We start from the raw sequence: 16854 nt of genomic DNA on the forward strand, positions 1-16854 counted from the left end.
CGTAGCAGTGCAGACATGGTTTGTTGTCCTCTTGTTTACTTTTTTGTATTTTCCGTCTTTTTTTGTATATATTTCAATTTATTTTCAATCTCTTTTCTATTTTTAAATTAATTTTTCCTTCCGGTAACCCGCCTCACTCAATGTGACACGGATCCGCTATTTTTTTTGACCTTATAGCAAGAACGTCCATCAGAAGCTAGCCATCAGAAGCTAACCAGCTAATTAGCTGCTTGCTTTTTAGTCATTGTTAGCCACTGCTAGCGTCCTTTAACTTCTGCACAGGCACCAAACATATTTTTTTAGCCTGGATAATACCTACAAGCCTCGGATTGTTTTTATCCACTACAATGCCGGATTCCTGCCATAAACCCTGGACCATTCCTCCTGATCATCACAGCTAGCTAGCTGCCACCGAATAACCAATCCTCGAAGCTAGCCCTGAGCTAGGCCCACTCTGTGATCACCCGGCTACCCAGCCGATGCCTCCCGGACACAGCTAGAATCCACTACTCCTACCGGATACTTGGTGTAAGCTCTGGACCTTTGCAGCTGATCATTGCTGCTAGCTAGCTGCTACCGAGTGGCTATAGTGGCTAATGCCCCTGCCCCGAAGCTAGCACCAGTTAGCTGCGAGCCAGGCACATCTCCCGGCAAGCAAACGAAATTACTACAACTACAATACCTCTTTCGCCATCTGGCTCGGACCTTTTGTCGACACAACGCCCTGCCGTACCACCACGACTGGTCCGCAGACGTAATTCCATCCGCTGTGCCCTCAACGTCGGAGCAGACGCTTCTACTTACCCCGGCCTGCTAACTTTAAACGCTGTGTCTCCCGTATGCTAGCGTTAGTAATGACTACGCCGCGGCTTCCCTGCTCTATCTATTGCTGTTCACTGGACCATATGATCACTTGGCTACATAGCTGATGCCTGCTGGACTGTTCATTTATCACAGTACTCCATTTTGTTTATTTTTATTTATATAAAAAAAAATATATATATATATCTGTCGGCCCTAGCCCCGAACTCAGGCCCTGTGTGTAGTTAACCAACCCTCTCTGCCCATTCATTGCCATTTTACCTCTTGTTGTTGTCTTTGTTGATTAGCTGTTGTTGTCTTACCTGTTGCTGTCTTAGCTAGCTCTCCCAATCAACACCTGTGATTGCTTTATGCCTCGCTTTATGTCTCTCTCAAATGTCAATATGCCTTGTATACTGTTGTTTAGGATAGTTATCATTGTTTTAGTTTACAGTGGAGCCCCTAGTACCACTCAACATGCCTCAGATTCCTCCTTTGTCCCACCTCCCACATGTGATGACCTCACCCAGTTTAACCAGCACATCCAGAGATGCAACCTCTCTTATCATCACTCAGTGCCTGGGCTTACCTCCACTGCACCTGCACTCCACCAATACCCCTGTTTGCACATTATGCCCTGAATCTATTCTACCACGCCCAGAAATCTGTTCCTTTTATTATCTGTCCCCAACACACTAGACGACCAGTTTTGATAGCCTTTAGTCGTACCCTCATCCTACTCCTCCTCTGTTTTTCGGGTGAGGGGGAGGTTAACCCAGGCCATGCATGTCCCCAGGCACTCTCATTTGTTAACTTCTGTAATCGAAAAAGCCTTGGTTTCATGCATGTTAACATCAGAAGCCTCCTCCCTAATTTTGTTTTACTCACTGCTTTAGCACACTCCGCCAACCCTGATGTCCTTGCCGTGTCTGAATCCTGGCTTAGGAAGGCCACCAAAAAATCTGAGAATTCCATACCCAACTGCAACATTTTCCATCAAGATAGAACTGCCAAAGGGGGAGGAGTTGCAATATACTGCATAGATAGCTTGCAAAGTTCTGTCATCCTTTCCAGGTCTATGCCCAAACAGTTCGATCTTCTAATTTAAAAAAATGAATCTCTCCAGAAATAAGTCTCTCACTGTTGCCGCCTGTTATAGACCCCCCTCAGCTCCCAGATGTGCCCTGGACACCATATGTGAATTAATTGCCCATCATCTATCTTCAGAGTTTGTACTGTTAGGTGACCTAAACTGGGATATGCTTAACACCCCGGTAGTCCTACAAGCTAAGCTAGATACCCTCAATCTCACACAAATCATCAGGGAACCCACCAGGTACAACCCTAAATCCGTAAACATGGGCACCCTCATAGATATTATCCTGACCAACTTGCCCTCCAAATACACCTCTGCTGTTTTCAATCAGGATCTCAGCGATCACTGCCTCATTGCCTGCATCCGCATATGGGTCCGTGGTCAAACGACCACCCCTCATCACTGTCAAATGCTCCCTAAAACACTTAAGCGAGCAGGCCTTTCCAATCGACCTGGTCTGCGTATCCTGGAAGGATATTGACTTCATCCCGTCAGTCAAGGATGCCTGGTCGTTTTTTAAAAGTAATTTCCTCACCATCTTAAATATTTACATTTTTACATTTAAGTCATTTAGCAGACGCTCTTATCCAGAGCGACTTACAAATTGGTGCATTCACCTTATGATATCCAGTGGAACAACCACTTTATAATAGTGCATCTAAATCTTTTAAGGGGGGGGGGTTAGAAGGATTACTTTATCCTATCCCAGGTATTCCTTAAAGAGGTGGGGTTTCAGGTTTCTCCGGAAGGTGGTGATTGACTCCGCTGTCCTGGCGTCGTGAGGGAGCTTGTTCCACCATTGGGGTGCCAGAGCAGCGAACAGTTTGGACTGGGCTGAGCGGGAACCGTGCTTCCTCAGAGGTAGGGGGGCCAGCAGGCCAGAGGTGGATGAACGCAGTGCCCTTGTTTGGGTGTAGGGCCTGATCAGAGCCTGAAGGTATGGAGGTGCCGTTCCCCTCACAGCTCCGTAGGCAAGCACCATGGTCTTGTAGCGGATGCGAGCTTCAACTGGAAGCCAGTGGAGAGAGCGGAGGAGCGGGGTGACGTGAGAGAACTTGGGAAGGTTGAACACCAGACGGGCTGCGGCGTTCTGGATGAGTTGTAGGGGTTTAATGGCACAGGCAGGGAGTTGCAGTAATCCAGACGGGAGATGACAAGTGCCTGGATTAGGACCTGCGTCGCTTCCTGTGTGAGGCAGGGTCGTACTCTGCGAATGTTGTAGAGCATGAACCTACAGGATCGGCCTTGATGTTAGTGGAGAACGACAGGGTGTTGTCCAGGATCACGCCAAGGTTCTTAGCACTCTGGGAGGAGGACACAAGGGAGTTGTCAACCGTGATGGTGAGATCATGGAACGGGCAGTCCTTCCCCGGGAGGAAGAGCAGCTCCGTCTTGCCGAGGTTCAGCTTGAGGTGGTGATCCGTCATCCACACTGATATGTCTGCCAGACATGCAGAGATGCGATTCGCCGCCTGGTTATCAGAAGGGGGAAAGGAGAAGATTAATTGTGTGTCGTCTGCATAGCAATGATAGGAGAGACCATGTGAGGATATGACAGAGCCAAGTGACTTGGTGTATAGCGAGAATAGGAGAGGGCCTAGAACAGAGCCCTGGGGGACACCAGTGGTGAGAGCGCGTGGTGCGGAGACAGATTCTCGCCACGCCACCTGGTAGGAGCGACCTGTCAGGTAGGATGCAATCCAAGCGTGGGCCGCGCCGGAGATGCCCAACTCGGAGAGGGTGGAGAGGAGGATCTGATGGTTCACAGTATCAAAGGCAGCAGATAGGTCTAGAAGGATGAGAGCAGAGGAGAGAGAGTTAGCTTTAGCAGTGCGGAGAGCCTCCGTGACACAGAGAAGAGCAGTCTCAGTTGAATGCCCAGTCTTGAAACCTGACTGATTAGGATCAAGAAGGTCATTCTGAGAGAGATAGCAGGAGAGCTGGCCAAGGACTGCACGTTCAAGAGTTTTGGAGAGAAAAGAAAGAAGGGATACTGGTCTGTAGTTGTTGACATGGGAGGGATCGAGTGTAGGTTTTTTCAGAAGGGGTGCAACTCTCGCTCTCTTGAAGACGGAAGGGACGTAGCCAGCGGTCAAGTAAATAAATAAGTATGCCCCTTTAAAAAAATGTAGAACTAAGAACAGATATAGGCCTTGGTTCACTCCAGACCTGACTGCCCTTGACCAGCACAAAAACATCCTGTGGTGGACTAAAATAGCATCGAATAGTCCCCGCGATATGCAACTGTTCAGGGAAGTCAGGAACCAATACACGCAGTCAGTCAGGAAAGCAAAGGCTAACTTTTTCAAACAGAAATTTGCATCCTGTAGCTCCAAAAAGTTTTGGGACACTGTAAAGTCCATGGAGAACAAGAGCACCTCCTCCCAGCTGCCCACTGCTCTGAGGCTAGGTAACATGGTCACCACCGGTAAATCCATGATAATCGAAAATTTCAATAAGCATTTCTCTACGGCTGGCCATGCTTTCCTCCTGGCTACCCCAGCCAAAGCCAACAGCTCCATCCCCCCCGCAGCTACTTGCCCGAGCCTCCCCAGCTTCTCCTTCACCCAAATCCAGATTGCAAATGTTCTGAAAGAGCTGCAAAACCTGGACCCGTACAAATCAGCTGGGCTAGACAATCTGGACCCTCTATTTCTAATACTATCCACCGCCATTGTTGCCACCCCTATCACCAGCCTGTTCAACCTCTCTTTCGTATCGTCCGAGATCCCTAAAGATTGGAAAGCTGCCACGGTCATCCCCCTCTTCAAAGGGGGTGATACTCTAGACCCAAACTGTTATAGACCTATATCCATCCTGCTCTGCCTCTCTAAAGTCTTCGAAAGCCAAGTTAATAAACAGATCACTGACCATTTCGAATCCCACTGTACCTTCTCTGCTGTGCAATCCGGTTTCCGAGCTGGTCACGGGTGCACCTCAGCCATGCTCAAGGCACTAAATGATATCATAACCGTCATCGATAAAAGACAATACTGTGCAGCCGTCTTCATCGACCTGGCCAAGGCTTTCGACTCTGTCAATCACCGTATTCTTATCGGCAGACTCAATAGCCTTGGTTTCTCAAATGACTGCCTCGCCTGGTTCACCAACTACTTCGCAGACAGAGTTCAGTGTGTGAAATCGGAGGGCCTGTTGTCCGGACCTCTCGCAGTCTCTATGGGGGTGACACAGGGTTCAATTTTCAGGCCGACTCTTTTCTCTGTATATATCAATGACCGTCGCTTTTGCTGCGGGTGATTCCCTTATTCACTACTACGCAGACGACACCATTCTGTATACATCTGGCCCTTTTTTGGACACTGTGGTAACTCACCTCCAAACGAGCTTCAATGCCATACAACACTCCTTATGTGGCCTCCAACTGCTCTTAAATGCTAGCAAAACCAAATGCATGCTTTTCAACCGTTCGCTGCCCGCACCCGCCCGCCCGACTAGCATCACTACTCTGGACGGTTCTGGACTAGAATACGTGGACAACTACAAATACCTAGTTGTCTGGCTAGACTGTAAACTCTCCTTCCAGACTCATATCAAACATCTCCAATCTAAAATCAAATCTAGTATCGGCTTTCTATTTCGCGACAAAGCCTCCTTCACCGCCAAACTTACCCTAGTAAAACTGACTATCCTACCGATCTTCGACTTCGGCGATGTCATTTACAAAATAGCTACCAATACTTTACTCAGCAAATTGGATGTAGCCTATCACAGTGCCATCCGTTTTGTTACCAAAGTGCCTTATACCACCCACCACTGCGACCTGTATGCTCTTGTCGGCTGGCCCTCGCTACATATTCGTCGCCAGACTCACTGGCAGACCCACTGGCTATGCTAGGTAAAGCTCCGTCTTATCTCAGCTCACTGGTCAAGATAACAACACCGACCCGTAGCACGCGCTCCAGCAGGTATATCTCACTGGTCATCCCTAAAGCAAACACCTCCTTTGACAGCCTTTCCTTCCAGTCCTCTGCTGCCAGTGACTGGATCAAATTGCAAAAATTGCTGAAGCTGAAGACTTATATGTCCCTCACTAACTTTAAACATCAGCTATCTGAGCAGCTAACCGATCGCTGCAGCTGTACATAGTCCATCTGTAAATAGCCCACCCAATCTACCTATCTCATCCCCATATTGTTTTTATTTACTTTTCTGCTCTTTTGCACACCAGTATCTCTACTTGCACATCATCATCTGCTCATTTATCACTCCAGTGTTAATCTGCTAAATTGTAATTATTTCGCTTCTATGGCCTATTTATTGCCTACCTCCTCACGCTATTTGCACACACTGTATATAGACTCTTTTTTCTATTGTGTTATTGACTGTACACTTGTTTATTCCATGTGTAACTCTGTGTTGTTGTTTGTGGCGCACTGCTTTGCTTTATCTTATCCAGGTCGCAGTTGTAAATTAGAAATTGTTCTCAACTAGCTTACCTGGTTAATTAAAGGTGAAATAAAATTTTATAAACCCTCCTCCCATTTGTTTCTACATTGATGAATCGCTCTCCTGTTTTGATGCTGGAATAAGAGGCCTGCTATTTCCTTCCAGAAATGCTAACATAGAAGCAAGCAAACCATTTGGCTAGATAGCTTAGCCTGACCTGGCCTAATCAAGCCTCCTCCCTTTTTTTTCTACATTGATGAATCACCCTACTGCACTCATGTCAGATTAAGAGGCTTGTGATTTCCTTAGCCGCCCATTGCTCATTCTTAATGGACAGGCTCTCTCAGCACAATGCTAAATTTGTCAATTAAAGGCGCGGTGGGATTGAATTAAAGCCTGGGCCTCTGATCCTTACGAAGAGGGGGGCTGCTGGAAACAACCGCTTTGAGAACACACTTAACAAACGAGCGTCCTAATTGATCTAAATGAATCTGCGTCTTGTTTGATGGATTCAGATCACATCCGACTTTAAGGGCTCTGTGAGATAAAACACTGTTACTCATGCCGGCCGTAGAATCAGAAATGACGTTTTAAACGGGGAAGCATACTTTGTTGTGTTTGTACGGGTATTGATTGAGCTAGATCCGATCATATTGAAAATGAGAATTTCAACCAGGAGAGAATTTCAGTCTGATTTTAGATTGTTTGTCTGCTTTTGATACATTTCATGTTTTTTTTTTAAGTTGACAGTTGATGACTTAATGAAGTTTGTTGACTGACAACAATTGGCTGGCCTTTTCAAAACAGTACAAAAGATAGATAAGCAAGTAACTAACATGTTTACTTGTATTTTTTGTGAGGAAATCATTAGCTTTGTAGAGCAGAGAGTTCAATCCCTATTTCTGGTGGCGATGAAGCACCAGTGTCTCACATCAATAAACCAGACACAAGAAGCTGTCAGATGTCTCCATTCCCACCTACACACACCACTGCATGAGCACACACACACCAGCCCAGACTCCCCGTCATACCGCGGTCCCACGAGGCATCTAGACAGGGCCCTTGGCTACACCCCACCCGTCTTTCTCTTTCATATCTCTCCCTTTCTCTCCCCCTTTTCTCCATCTCCCCCACAATATCTGGCGTTTCCCCCTCTCACTCAGGGAGACCCACCTGCTATTGATCTATTTTCTCTCTTTTATTTCTCTCTGTTCATCCCTCTCCTCCCCTGGGCACCGGGGCTATAGCAGGTGCATTTAAATAGCGATGGCTCTCAGCTGGAGGATGAAAGGGGCTTTAGACAAAAGGTGAGGGAAGGTTTCAAAGCCATGGGGAGAATTAAACACTGGGGGATGGATAGAGAAAGGTGGGGGATGGATAGAGAAAGGTGGAGGTGAAGACTGTCAACGGGGGAGAGAACTAGGGAGAAAACAGACAGGTAAAGATAAAACATTTAGGGAGAGAGGGTAACTTGATACGGCGAGGCTATAGAACAGTATAGAGAGGGGGAGATGAGGAAGAGATTAAGAAAGATGGATACTAAATGTGTACAGAGAGGGGATAACAGTAAAGAGAAGTAAATATCAAGATAAGTGAGAGACTGAACAAGAAGACAGGTAGAGTATGACTAGAGGGAGGTTAAGAGGGTCGCAGCAAGAGAGATGTATTTTATTTAATTGTTTGTTTGTTTGTTTCATTCTGACGCTGCATGTGCCCAGCCCATATGGGTTGATCCTTCCCATTCAGTGTTTTCTGTGTCCCCTAACGCTCTCTGTCCACCCGTCCTCCCCCAGGTGCCTGTCGTGTGTGAACGGTTCCTTCCCGTGCCACTGGTGTAAGTACCGTCACATCTGCACCCAGAACGCCAACGACTGCTCCTTCCAGGAGGGCCGCGTCAACGTGTCCGAGGTGAGTGTCACTCTATTTCCTGTCCCTCCTTCACATACCCCGATTCCAACATAGTTTTTTTTCTCCTACATGACTTAAGGAGTAGGGGATGTGTAACTAGGGAATGTTAAACCCACATTTGTGACCCACTACCTGGATTCGGTCCTTTGTAGTAAAATTTGAAATTGTGTTTTTTGCATTGGATAGAAGTAGAAACTCAGAGCTAGAAAATTGTATATCAGCATTGTTCACACCCTCTTAAGCCTCCCCCACTGCAGTTGAGGAACAATGGGAAAGTAATTCTGCTTTGAAAGTTGATAAACTTGTCACCCCACTTTTGAGAAAATGACCTGTGAATGTTTTGGTGCACCTACTGGAGAGCTCTTCTTTGTCTACACACATTCAGCATCGTTCACACCCTCTTAATCCTCACACCTCTTTAAAGTTTCACATGTGTTCAGGCCTCACATGTGAGGCCAGAACAGAGTGAATAAGGTAGTGTAGTAAATAACCAAAGATTTCAAGACTAAAAGTGGTGAAAGTAGTAGCAAAAAGCTGCAGTAAAAATCCTTGGCCTATATCCTAATCTAACTTTGGTGCAGGTCATGTTGTTCTTCACATTACCGTCTCTGGTAAACACACACTGTATCAAATAAAATCAATGTCTATTTATCACATGCACAGGATACAGAAGGTTTAAACAGTACAGTGAAATGGTTACTTGCATAGTGGAGTCTTTTAAACAATGAACCATAATCCCAACTCATACTACCATGCATGAAACTGCAGGTAGCTAAAGCTAACCAACTAGGTTCAATGTTAGCTAGCTAGCTAACATTAGGCTATAACTAGCAATGCAAAAGGCTTTCTGAGATACAAATGATATTACTACACAGATCATACACGTAACATTAGCTACCGAGCCAACCATCCAAAGTTGGCTAGCTAGCTAACAGTACACTTTATCTTGCAATGAAAACAACTTTCTGAAAAAAATAGAAATGTATCATATCTGAAAATGTAGCCGGACTCTTACCCGTATACATGGATGAACGCTTCTCCTTCTGTCATGGACGCCATGATTGCCCTTAGTTTAAATATGTAATCCAGAGACAGGTATTTTATACAACAGCCTCCTGTTCTCTTTTCGACTCTCTCCACGTTTGGCAATCATCTCTCTGCTTCCACCTGACATTCCACTGATTTCAAAACTCTGAACTTCTTCCGTGACAATAACACTGTTGATCTGTGTTTCTTCCCCATCACTGTCATCAGAAGACTACAATGTCTGGTTCATTGAAAATGTTTTTACCTAAATCAAGGATTTCCTGATCATCTGATTCATTTTCAGAGTCCCAGAGGGTCGGCATGGCACGATTGTCTTCCAGAAAGTAGTCCATCACAACTTTTTTCCACCAATATTTGTCGATAACGCCTGATAACTTCAGGGCCGCAATGTTGAGAGCAGTAGCAAAACTTTTTCAGTTCTTCATATCGTTCAAAAAGCCGCAATAGAAAGGATTTCTATACATACTGAGAGCTCATGTTCTAGACAGAAGCATGCTACATGGCATACCAATTCAAACTCATCTCACGGCATGTCTAGCCCAACTATTATCTCAGCCAATCATGGCTAGCGGGAATGTTCCTGACTTTTTCCGTGACTAAACCAGCTAGGCTCGTAATTTAACAATTTTATTCATATTTACAGGGGGCATACAAGTGTGTTATTAAGGCACATGAAAGTTCACGTTCCAGAAGGCATTTCTGCCAAAAAACACATGTTGATATAAAAATGAAATAAAATTAAAACGCTTCCTTTGAAGTAGTGGCGTGCGACATATGCCTAGCTTCTTGAAACGAGTCATATTTGTTGTAGAAGACCGTGTTAATTCGCTGAGCTAAAGTCTTGTAAATTCATTAAGACTTGGTTGATGTAAACCCGCTACACAAGCACGCCTATACACTAACCTTGTGTTAGTGTACACATAACCTTGTGGAGACACACAATTCAGTCCCATTCAAAATCCTATTTTCCCTAACCCGTACCCTAACCTTAACCCTAAACCTAGCTCCTAACCCAAATGTTAAGTAAAGATTTTTATTATTTTTTTGTTTTTTTTTCTCACCGATTTTGTGATCCTGATTTTGGTCAACCTCCTGAGTTGACCTTTCCTTTTGAAAACGTCAAAGGTGAGTAAGTTTGTAGGACCGCTGAAGGGAGGGTCCCAACAGTTTACACTTTGAAGTGTTGGAAGAAGCTGATTGCTATACATTGTAATGATGCTGAGATATGTCCAGAGGAGGAGTTTACGTTTTGGGGGGGTAACTTTTTTTTTTGTATCCCCTTTTTCTCCCCAATTTCCTGATATCCAATTGGTAGTTAGTCTTGTCCCATCGCTGCAACTCCAGTACGGACTAGGGAGAGGCGAAGGTCGAGAGCCATGCGTCCGCCAAACAAAATCCTGCCAAGCCACACTGCTTCTTGACACACTGCTCGCATAACCCCTGAAGGCAGCCACACCAATGTGTCGGAAGAAACACCGTCCAACTGGTGATGAGCGTGCATGTGCCCGGCCCGCCACAGGAGTCACTAAAGAGCAATTTGGCAAGGACATCCCGGCTGGCCAAACAGTCCCCTAACCCGGATGACGCTGGGTCAATTGTTCGCCACCTCATTGGTCTCCAGACTGCGACACAGCCCGGGATCGAACCCGGATCTGTAGTGAAGCCTCTAGCACTGCAATGCAGTGCCTTAGACCCCTGCCACTTGGGAGGCCACCTTAACCTAATTCTAACCTGAATACTAATTGTAATCTTAAACCCCCTAGAAATAGCATTTTACCTTTTGAGGACTAACAAAATGTCCCCAGTTAGTCCAATTTTTGTTTTTTTACTAGAAGTGTAGTTAAACATGTCCACACAAACACACACACACACTCTTATGCATTCTCATCCTTGCTGCTGAGCTCCATTTGTTTATGGCTGACTGGGAGCTATTGGCAACGCTGTCTGTATACATAGCGCCAGGCAGTGTTTCTGTTTCCTGTCCATAGGAAGGCTGAATGAATGGATATGTAAATGTAGTGTTGTTAGACATATCCAAATTCAACATTAGCATAACAGTTCATATCAATCACGCATCTCCCGCCTTCACGGCCACTCGTACAGTGGAATACCAAGTGAGACCGCCAATGTTTGTCACATACACACAAACATAGATGCACGCTCATGCAAAAACACACGCTCAAACACTGGAGCCCACTCCCTCCCCCTACACATACCATACACACTCTTGCACAGCGGGTACCTTTTTCTTCCCCTCTCCCATCATAGTCCTGTATACTCTATACAGTCATCTCTTACACACACACACACACACACACCCTGTCTCTCTAAACACTTATCTTATACGTAGACTTATTATCAAATATTTATGAATGCATATCCACTGTCCAACCAATTGACTGACAGTCATGCTTTACTATTAAGCATAATCCATCTGATTCAGCCTGAGAAGGAAAACACACACACACACACACACACACACACACACACACACACACACACACACACACACACACACACACACACACACACACACACACACACACACACACACACACACACACACACACACACACACACACACACACACACACACACACACACACACACACACACACACACACACACACACACACACACACACACAGCTCTGAGCTTCCCTTTTCGACCGTTCCACCTAATCTCTAGACAGGATTACAGCCTATGCAGGTTGGACAGCCTTCTTATTTACAGACACATCTAATGGTCAACCTCAATTCAATTACACACAAACCCTCAGTCTTATCTTTCCTCCAACCGTAACAGTGTATAACATTACATTTTAGTCATTTAGCAGACACTCTTATCCAGAGCGACTTACAGTAGTGAATGCATATTTTTCATTTCATGCATTTTTGTACTGGCCCCCCGTGGGAATCAAACCCACATCCCTGGCGTTGCACACACCATGCTCTACCAACTGAGCCACAGGGACGGCTACTACATTAGCGGAATAGCCTAGCGTTAGCTATGTAGCGGTACCATAGCAGTGCTAGCCCGGACTCTTGCTCTCTGGCCAAGGAGCAACATGGACTTACCTTCACGGCTCGGAGAGTAAATGATGCGGATTAGCTCTCCCATCTGTAAGACATGGGGTGTGCTGGCTACTCTAGTATGTTATGTTTGTGGTTGAGAGGAACTGAGGGGGAAAGGCCTGATTAACAGGAAAGGCCTGTGGGGATGAAGAGGGAGAGGGGGATTTGGGGAGGAAGAGGTCTGTGTGCTTGGAGGGAGGGAGGGGGAGGTCTGTGCATGAAGGCAGAGAGAGAGAGAGGGATGGAGGGAGAAGGAGGGAGGCAGGCAGGCAGTGAGAGATGGGGAGAGAGGGAGAGATGTGGCGGAAGGGAGAGGTCTGGGTGCTTGGAGGGGAAGGAGGGAGGGGGGAGGTATGTGCATGGAGGCAGAGGAAGTGAGGGAGAAAGAGGGAGGCAGTCGTTGAAAGATGGGGGAGAGAGAGAGAGATGTGGAGGAAGGGAGAGGTCTGTGGAAAAGAAGAGAGGGGGAGGGAGAGATGTAATGAAAGCACGTGTGTGTGTCGTCTCTGGGTCTTATCTGAGCAAAGCACAACCAAGACAGAAGATCCAGAGGGGGTGGAGTAATATCCCCTCCCTCTATCCCCTGTCCAGCTCCCCTTAGTGTCTATTGCTCAGGAATATCTATTTTCTCTCATTTCACTTCCTCAACCATCATCTATCCCCTCCTTTTTATCTTTCCCTTCTTCACTTTTCTTCCAATTCTCATCCCATTCTTTTCTCTCCTACTGTCTCTTCCCACTAATGTATCTTATTCTACCTCCCTGTTACTCGCCTCTCCTCTTATTCTTTCCTTCCATCATCCTTTCTCTGCCTTTTCCTCTCCTCTCTCTCGTCCATTTTCTCAGGCTAGACTGAACAGTTCTCTGTGAGTCTGTCACCGCTCTCTCATTTATAATCATTAGAGCTGCTTTTTGTTTCAGCCATGATAAAACAATGATTGCCAGATAGAATATATCTCCTCGCTGCTAATTAGACCATAGATCAAAGCGACACCACGGAAAGCCGTGCGAAGCCTTGCCCTGCCACCTCTCTCTTCTCTCCATACCTTCAACCCTGAGATGTCTTCCTTTCTCCACCTCTTTCATTCCTTCACATCCTCTTTCTTTCTTCCCCTTTCGATTGTCACTCCTTACTTTCTCGTTCTCTATTTATATATACACTGAATATACCGAACACCTTCCTAATATTGACTTTCACCCCCTCCCAGAATAGCCTCAGAACAGCCTCAATTCATCGGGGCATGGACTCTACAACGTGTCGAAAGCGTTCCACAGGGATGCTGGCCCATGTGGACTCCAACTTGTCCCACAGTTGTGTCAAATTGCCTGAATGTCCTTTGGCTGGTGGACCATTCTTTATACACACGGGAATCTGTTGAGCTTGAAAAACCCAGCAGCGTTGCAGTTCTAGACACAATCCAATGCCTCTGGCACCTACTACCATACCCTGTTCAAAGGCACTTAAATATTTTGTCTTGCCCATTCACCCTCTAAATGGCACAATCCATGTCTCAATTGTCTCATGGCTTAAAAATAAAAATAAATTACCTGTCTCATCCCCTTCATCTACACTGATTTGAAGTGGATTTAACAAGTCACGTCAATAAGGGATAATGGCTTTCACCTGGATTCACCTGGTCAGTCTGTCATGGAAAGAACATAGTGTTTTGTATATTCAGTGTACATCTCAATTTCAACCTATCTCTCCCTTTTCTTCTCCCTTTTCCAGTCTTTCTTTTTCCCCCTCCCTTCATCCCTCCCTCCCCCACATTTCTTTGCCTTTCAGTGGGAGAAGGAGACAAGCACAGGCCATATTTAATAAAATAGAAACCTTTCCGAGAGGGAGAGAAGATTAGAACAGAAAGAAGAGAGCGAGAACATCACTCTTCTCCTCCACCCACTTCAGTACCTCTCTCTGGTATCTGCCCCTACACACACACAAATATATACATACACACAAACACACATACGCCCCATGTGATAGAGGGAAATGGTCAGATTGGCCTTAATAGAGGAGAGGGAGATGGGAGAATGGAAGGAGAGAAACAGAGGGAAGAATAGAGAACTTGGCAATAAGCCGCAGATTAAATTGAGTGACAATTTATTTTAAAAAATGTTCTTGCAGGATTTAGAGAAGGAAGGAGGCATGGGTTGAGGGAGGGAGGAAACGGAGACGATGGGTGAAGTAGCTGCGGGCGTCCAGATGGACCGTAAGTCGACCGTTACAGACCGGCTCCTCCTTGTTAACCCTCCACTCAGCACCACGGGCGACAATCACATGACTCGCCGATAACACTAGCTCCTAATAACATTCCATCCCTTCCAGAAATGTATGAATGGAGACTTGTTTCCACTTCATAATCCGATTTCCTTCACTTTAAACACTATTGTCGAAGTATTGGTTGCTCATCTTGTCCCCCCCACACTCCTCTCTTCCCTTCCACCCTCTCTCTCCTTCCCTCTCTTTTCCATTCCAATTTGTTTAATTGGTAATAAGAAGATCAGTAAGTCACATCCAGTACTGACTGCTGACACCAATGGTGCAGTATGTACATGCAGCGCTATATAACAAATGTAATTCACAGCCTCTACACTGTCACACAGTTCCTCAATAACGTTCCCACACACTCATGTTGTGTATGTTGCTCCTTTCCGAGAAGAAAGGAGTGAAAGAAAAGAAAAGAGAGGAGTGAGATTTGGATCTGGTCCCTGAATGATGAGCAGAACAACTCTCCTCAGAACGTATAGTTGCCCGTACTCGTCTATTTTTAGCCAGAACACTCATGCGTTTCTTTTCTTTGTCCCTTTCCTGTTTTTTTTATTTTTGTTATCACGATAAAGCGAGTGGCTTCTAAGTAGATAACTCATTTAAGAGCTACTTATGCTTTTACTTCAAAGTGGAGGTTGCTGCAGTACCTGGCAAGCAGCTTCAATGCCACAAACATAAGGTAGTGGAAGCAAGGCTCCTCAAAGCAGGCCCTAGTCCAGGATGAATCTTAGACAGCAAACAGTATGCTAATATTTCTTTGCTAACATTTATTTTCTTTACTGTAATCAAGTGTAAACATTTTTTATGATTTTGAGTAGGGGAGAAATGTAATGTAACGGCAGCAGATGTTTGCCATGACATGTTTCGACCCCAAACCAAGGTCTAAGCACAATTCATATCTTTGTTTTTTCCACAGTGACATTGTGAATACTGTATCCTCGACGTTGATCAGCTAGTCCCCCATAAAAGTCACACCCACCTCATTTTGCAGCCAATGAGGACTGTTGAAATAAATTCCTTAACCACTTACAGACTTAATTGAGAGCCATTCTCTTTTGTTCACATGCACAAACTGCACACACCCACCCACACACAAGTCCCTGACTGTGTGTTTAGTCACAGTAGATTGCTGTGGTTTAATTATTCAGGGTGTATTAAATGTTGATTTCCACAGACCCTCTGAGTCTCTAGCCTGCCTGCCTTAATGGAGACCACAGATTAATATTGTATCCTTCCAGTCAGAGAGACTGGAGGAGATGGAGAGGTACATGGAAGAAAATAAGGTAGGATGCACAGTCACAGAGGGAGAGACTGGAGGAGAGGTAGATGGAGAAAAGGGCAAAGGCAGATTTGAAATGAGAGAGGGGAGAGATTGAGAGAGTGGGTGATATTGATGAGAAGAGAAGTACAGGCAGAGTACAGATGAGAGACAGACTGAAGAGACATACTTTTGGTAGAGGGAGATTTGTACAGGTAGAGGGAGGCTAAAGAAGAGGGGGATGGTAGAGAGAGAGGTATTTAAAGACTGAACGTGATGGAGAGGCAGAGATTGAGAGAGGGTGATAAATAGACTGAAGGATACTGGTAGGCAGAGAGAGAGGAGTGCCGTTTGCTGTCCTGTCTCGTGAGGTTTCCTAGCTGGCTCTGTTTTGTGCAGGTTAGGAGGATGTTCTTTTTTGTAAAGTTGTCTACACTGATTCCATCACTTCCACCATTTCGCAGCCATGCATAATATCTTTCCTAGCCATCATAGAGCAGTGTTTCCCAAACTAGGGGTCGTGAGCCCATGTGGGGTCGTCTGATATGAAATGGATTTACAAAATCCTTAAAACATTTACAGTACCAGTCAAAAGTTTGGACACACCTACTCTTTGTTTTCTTTATTTTTACTATTTTCTACATTGTGGAATAATAGTGAAGACATCAACACTATGAAATAGCACATATGGAATCATGTGGTTACCAAAAAAGTGTTAAACAAATCAAAATATATGTTATTCTTCAAAGTAGCCTCCTTTTGCCTTGATGACAGCTTTGCACACGCTTGGCATTCTCTCAACCAGCTTCATGAGGTAATCACCTGGAATACATTTCAATTAACAGGTGTGCCTTGTTAATCTACACTGATTGAAGTGGGTTTAACAAGTGACATCAATAAGGGATCATAGCTTTCTATGTCATGGAAAGAGCAGGTGTTCCTAATGTTTTGTACACTCAGTGTAAATCTCCCCTCCTTTCTTGCGATTGCTGTCT

The 16854-nt window shown here is 45.3% G+C and overlaps 1 protein-coding gene across 4 annotated transcripts in view; it reads left to right on the top strand.

Annotated features, from left to right (window-relative positions):
• LOC115150182 (plexin-A1) overlaps nt 1-16854 on the top strand; it is a 364140-nt gene that overhangs the window by 192023 nt on the left and 155263 nt on the right. For all 4 annotated transcript variants that reach the window (XM_029693188.1, XM_029693186.1, XM_029693187.1 and 1 more), the window contains exon 9: nt 8098-8212. In XM_029693188.1, coding sequence (XP_029549048.1) covers nt 8098-8212 — 115 coding nt within the window. The remainder of the gene's footprint in view (nt 1-8097; nt 8213-16854) is intronic.

Source organism: Salmo trutta, chromosome 16, assembly GCF_901001165.1.
Source record: "Salmo trutta chromosome 16, fSalTru1.1, whole genome shotgun sequence".
Lineage (NCBI taxonomy): Eukaryota > Metazoa > Chordata > Actinopteri > Salmoniformes > Salmonidae > Salmo > Salmo trutta.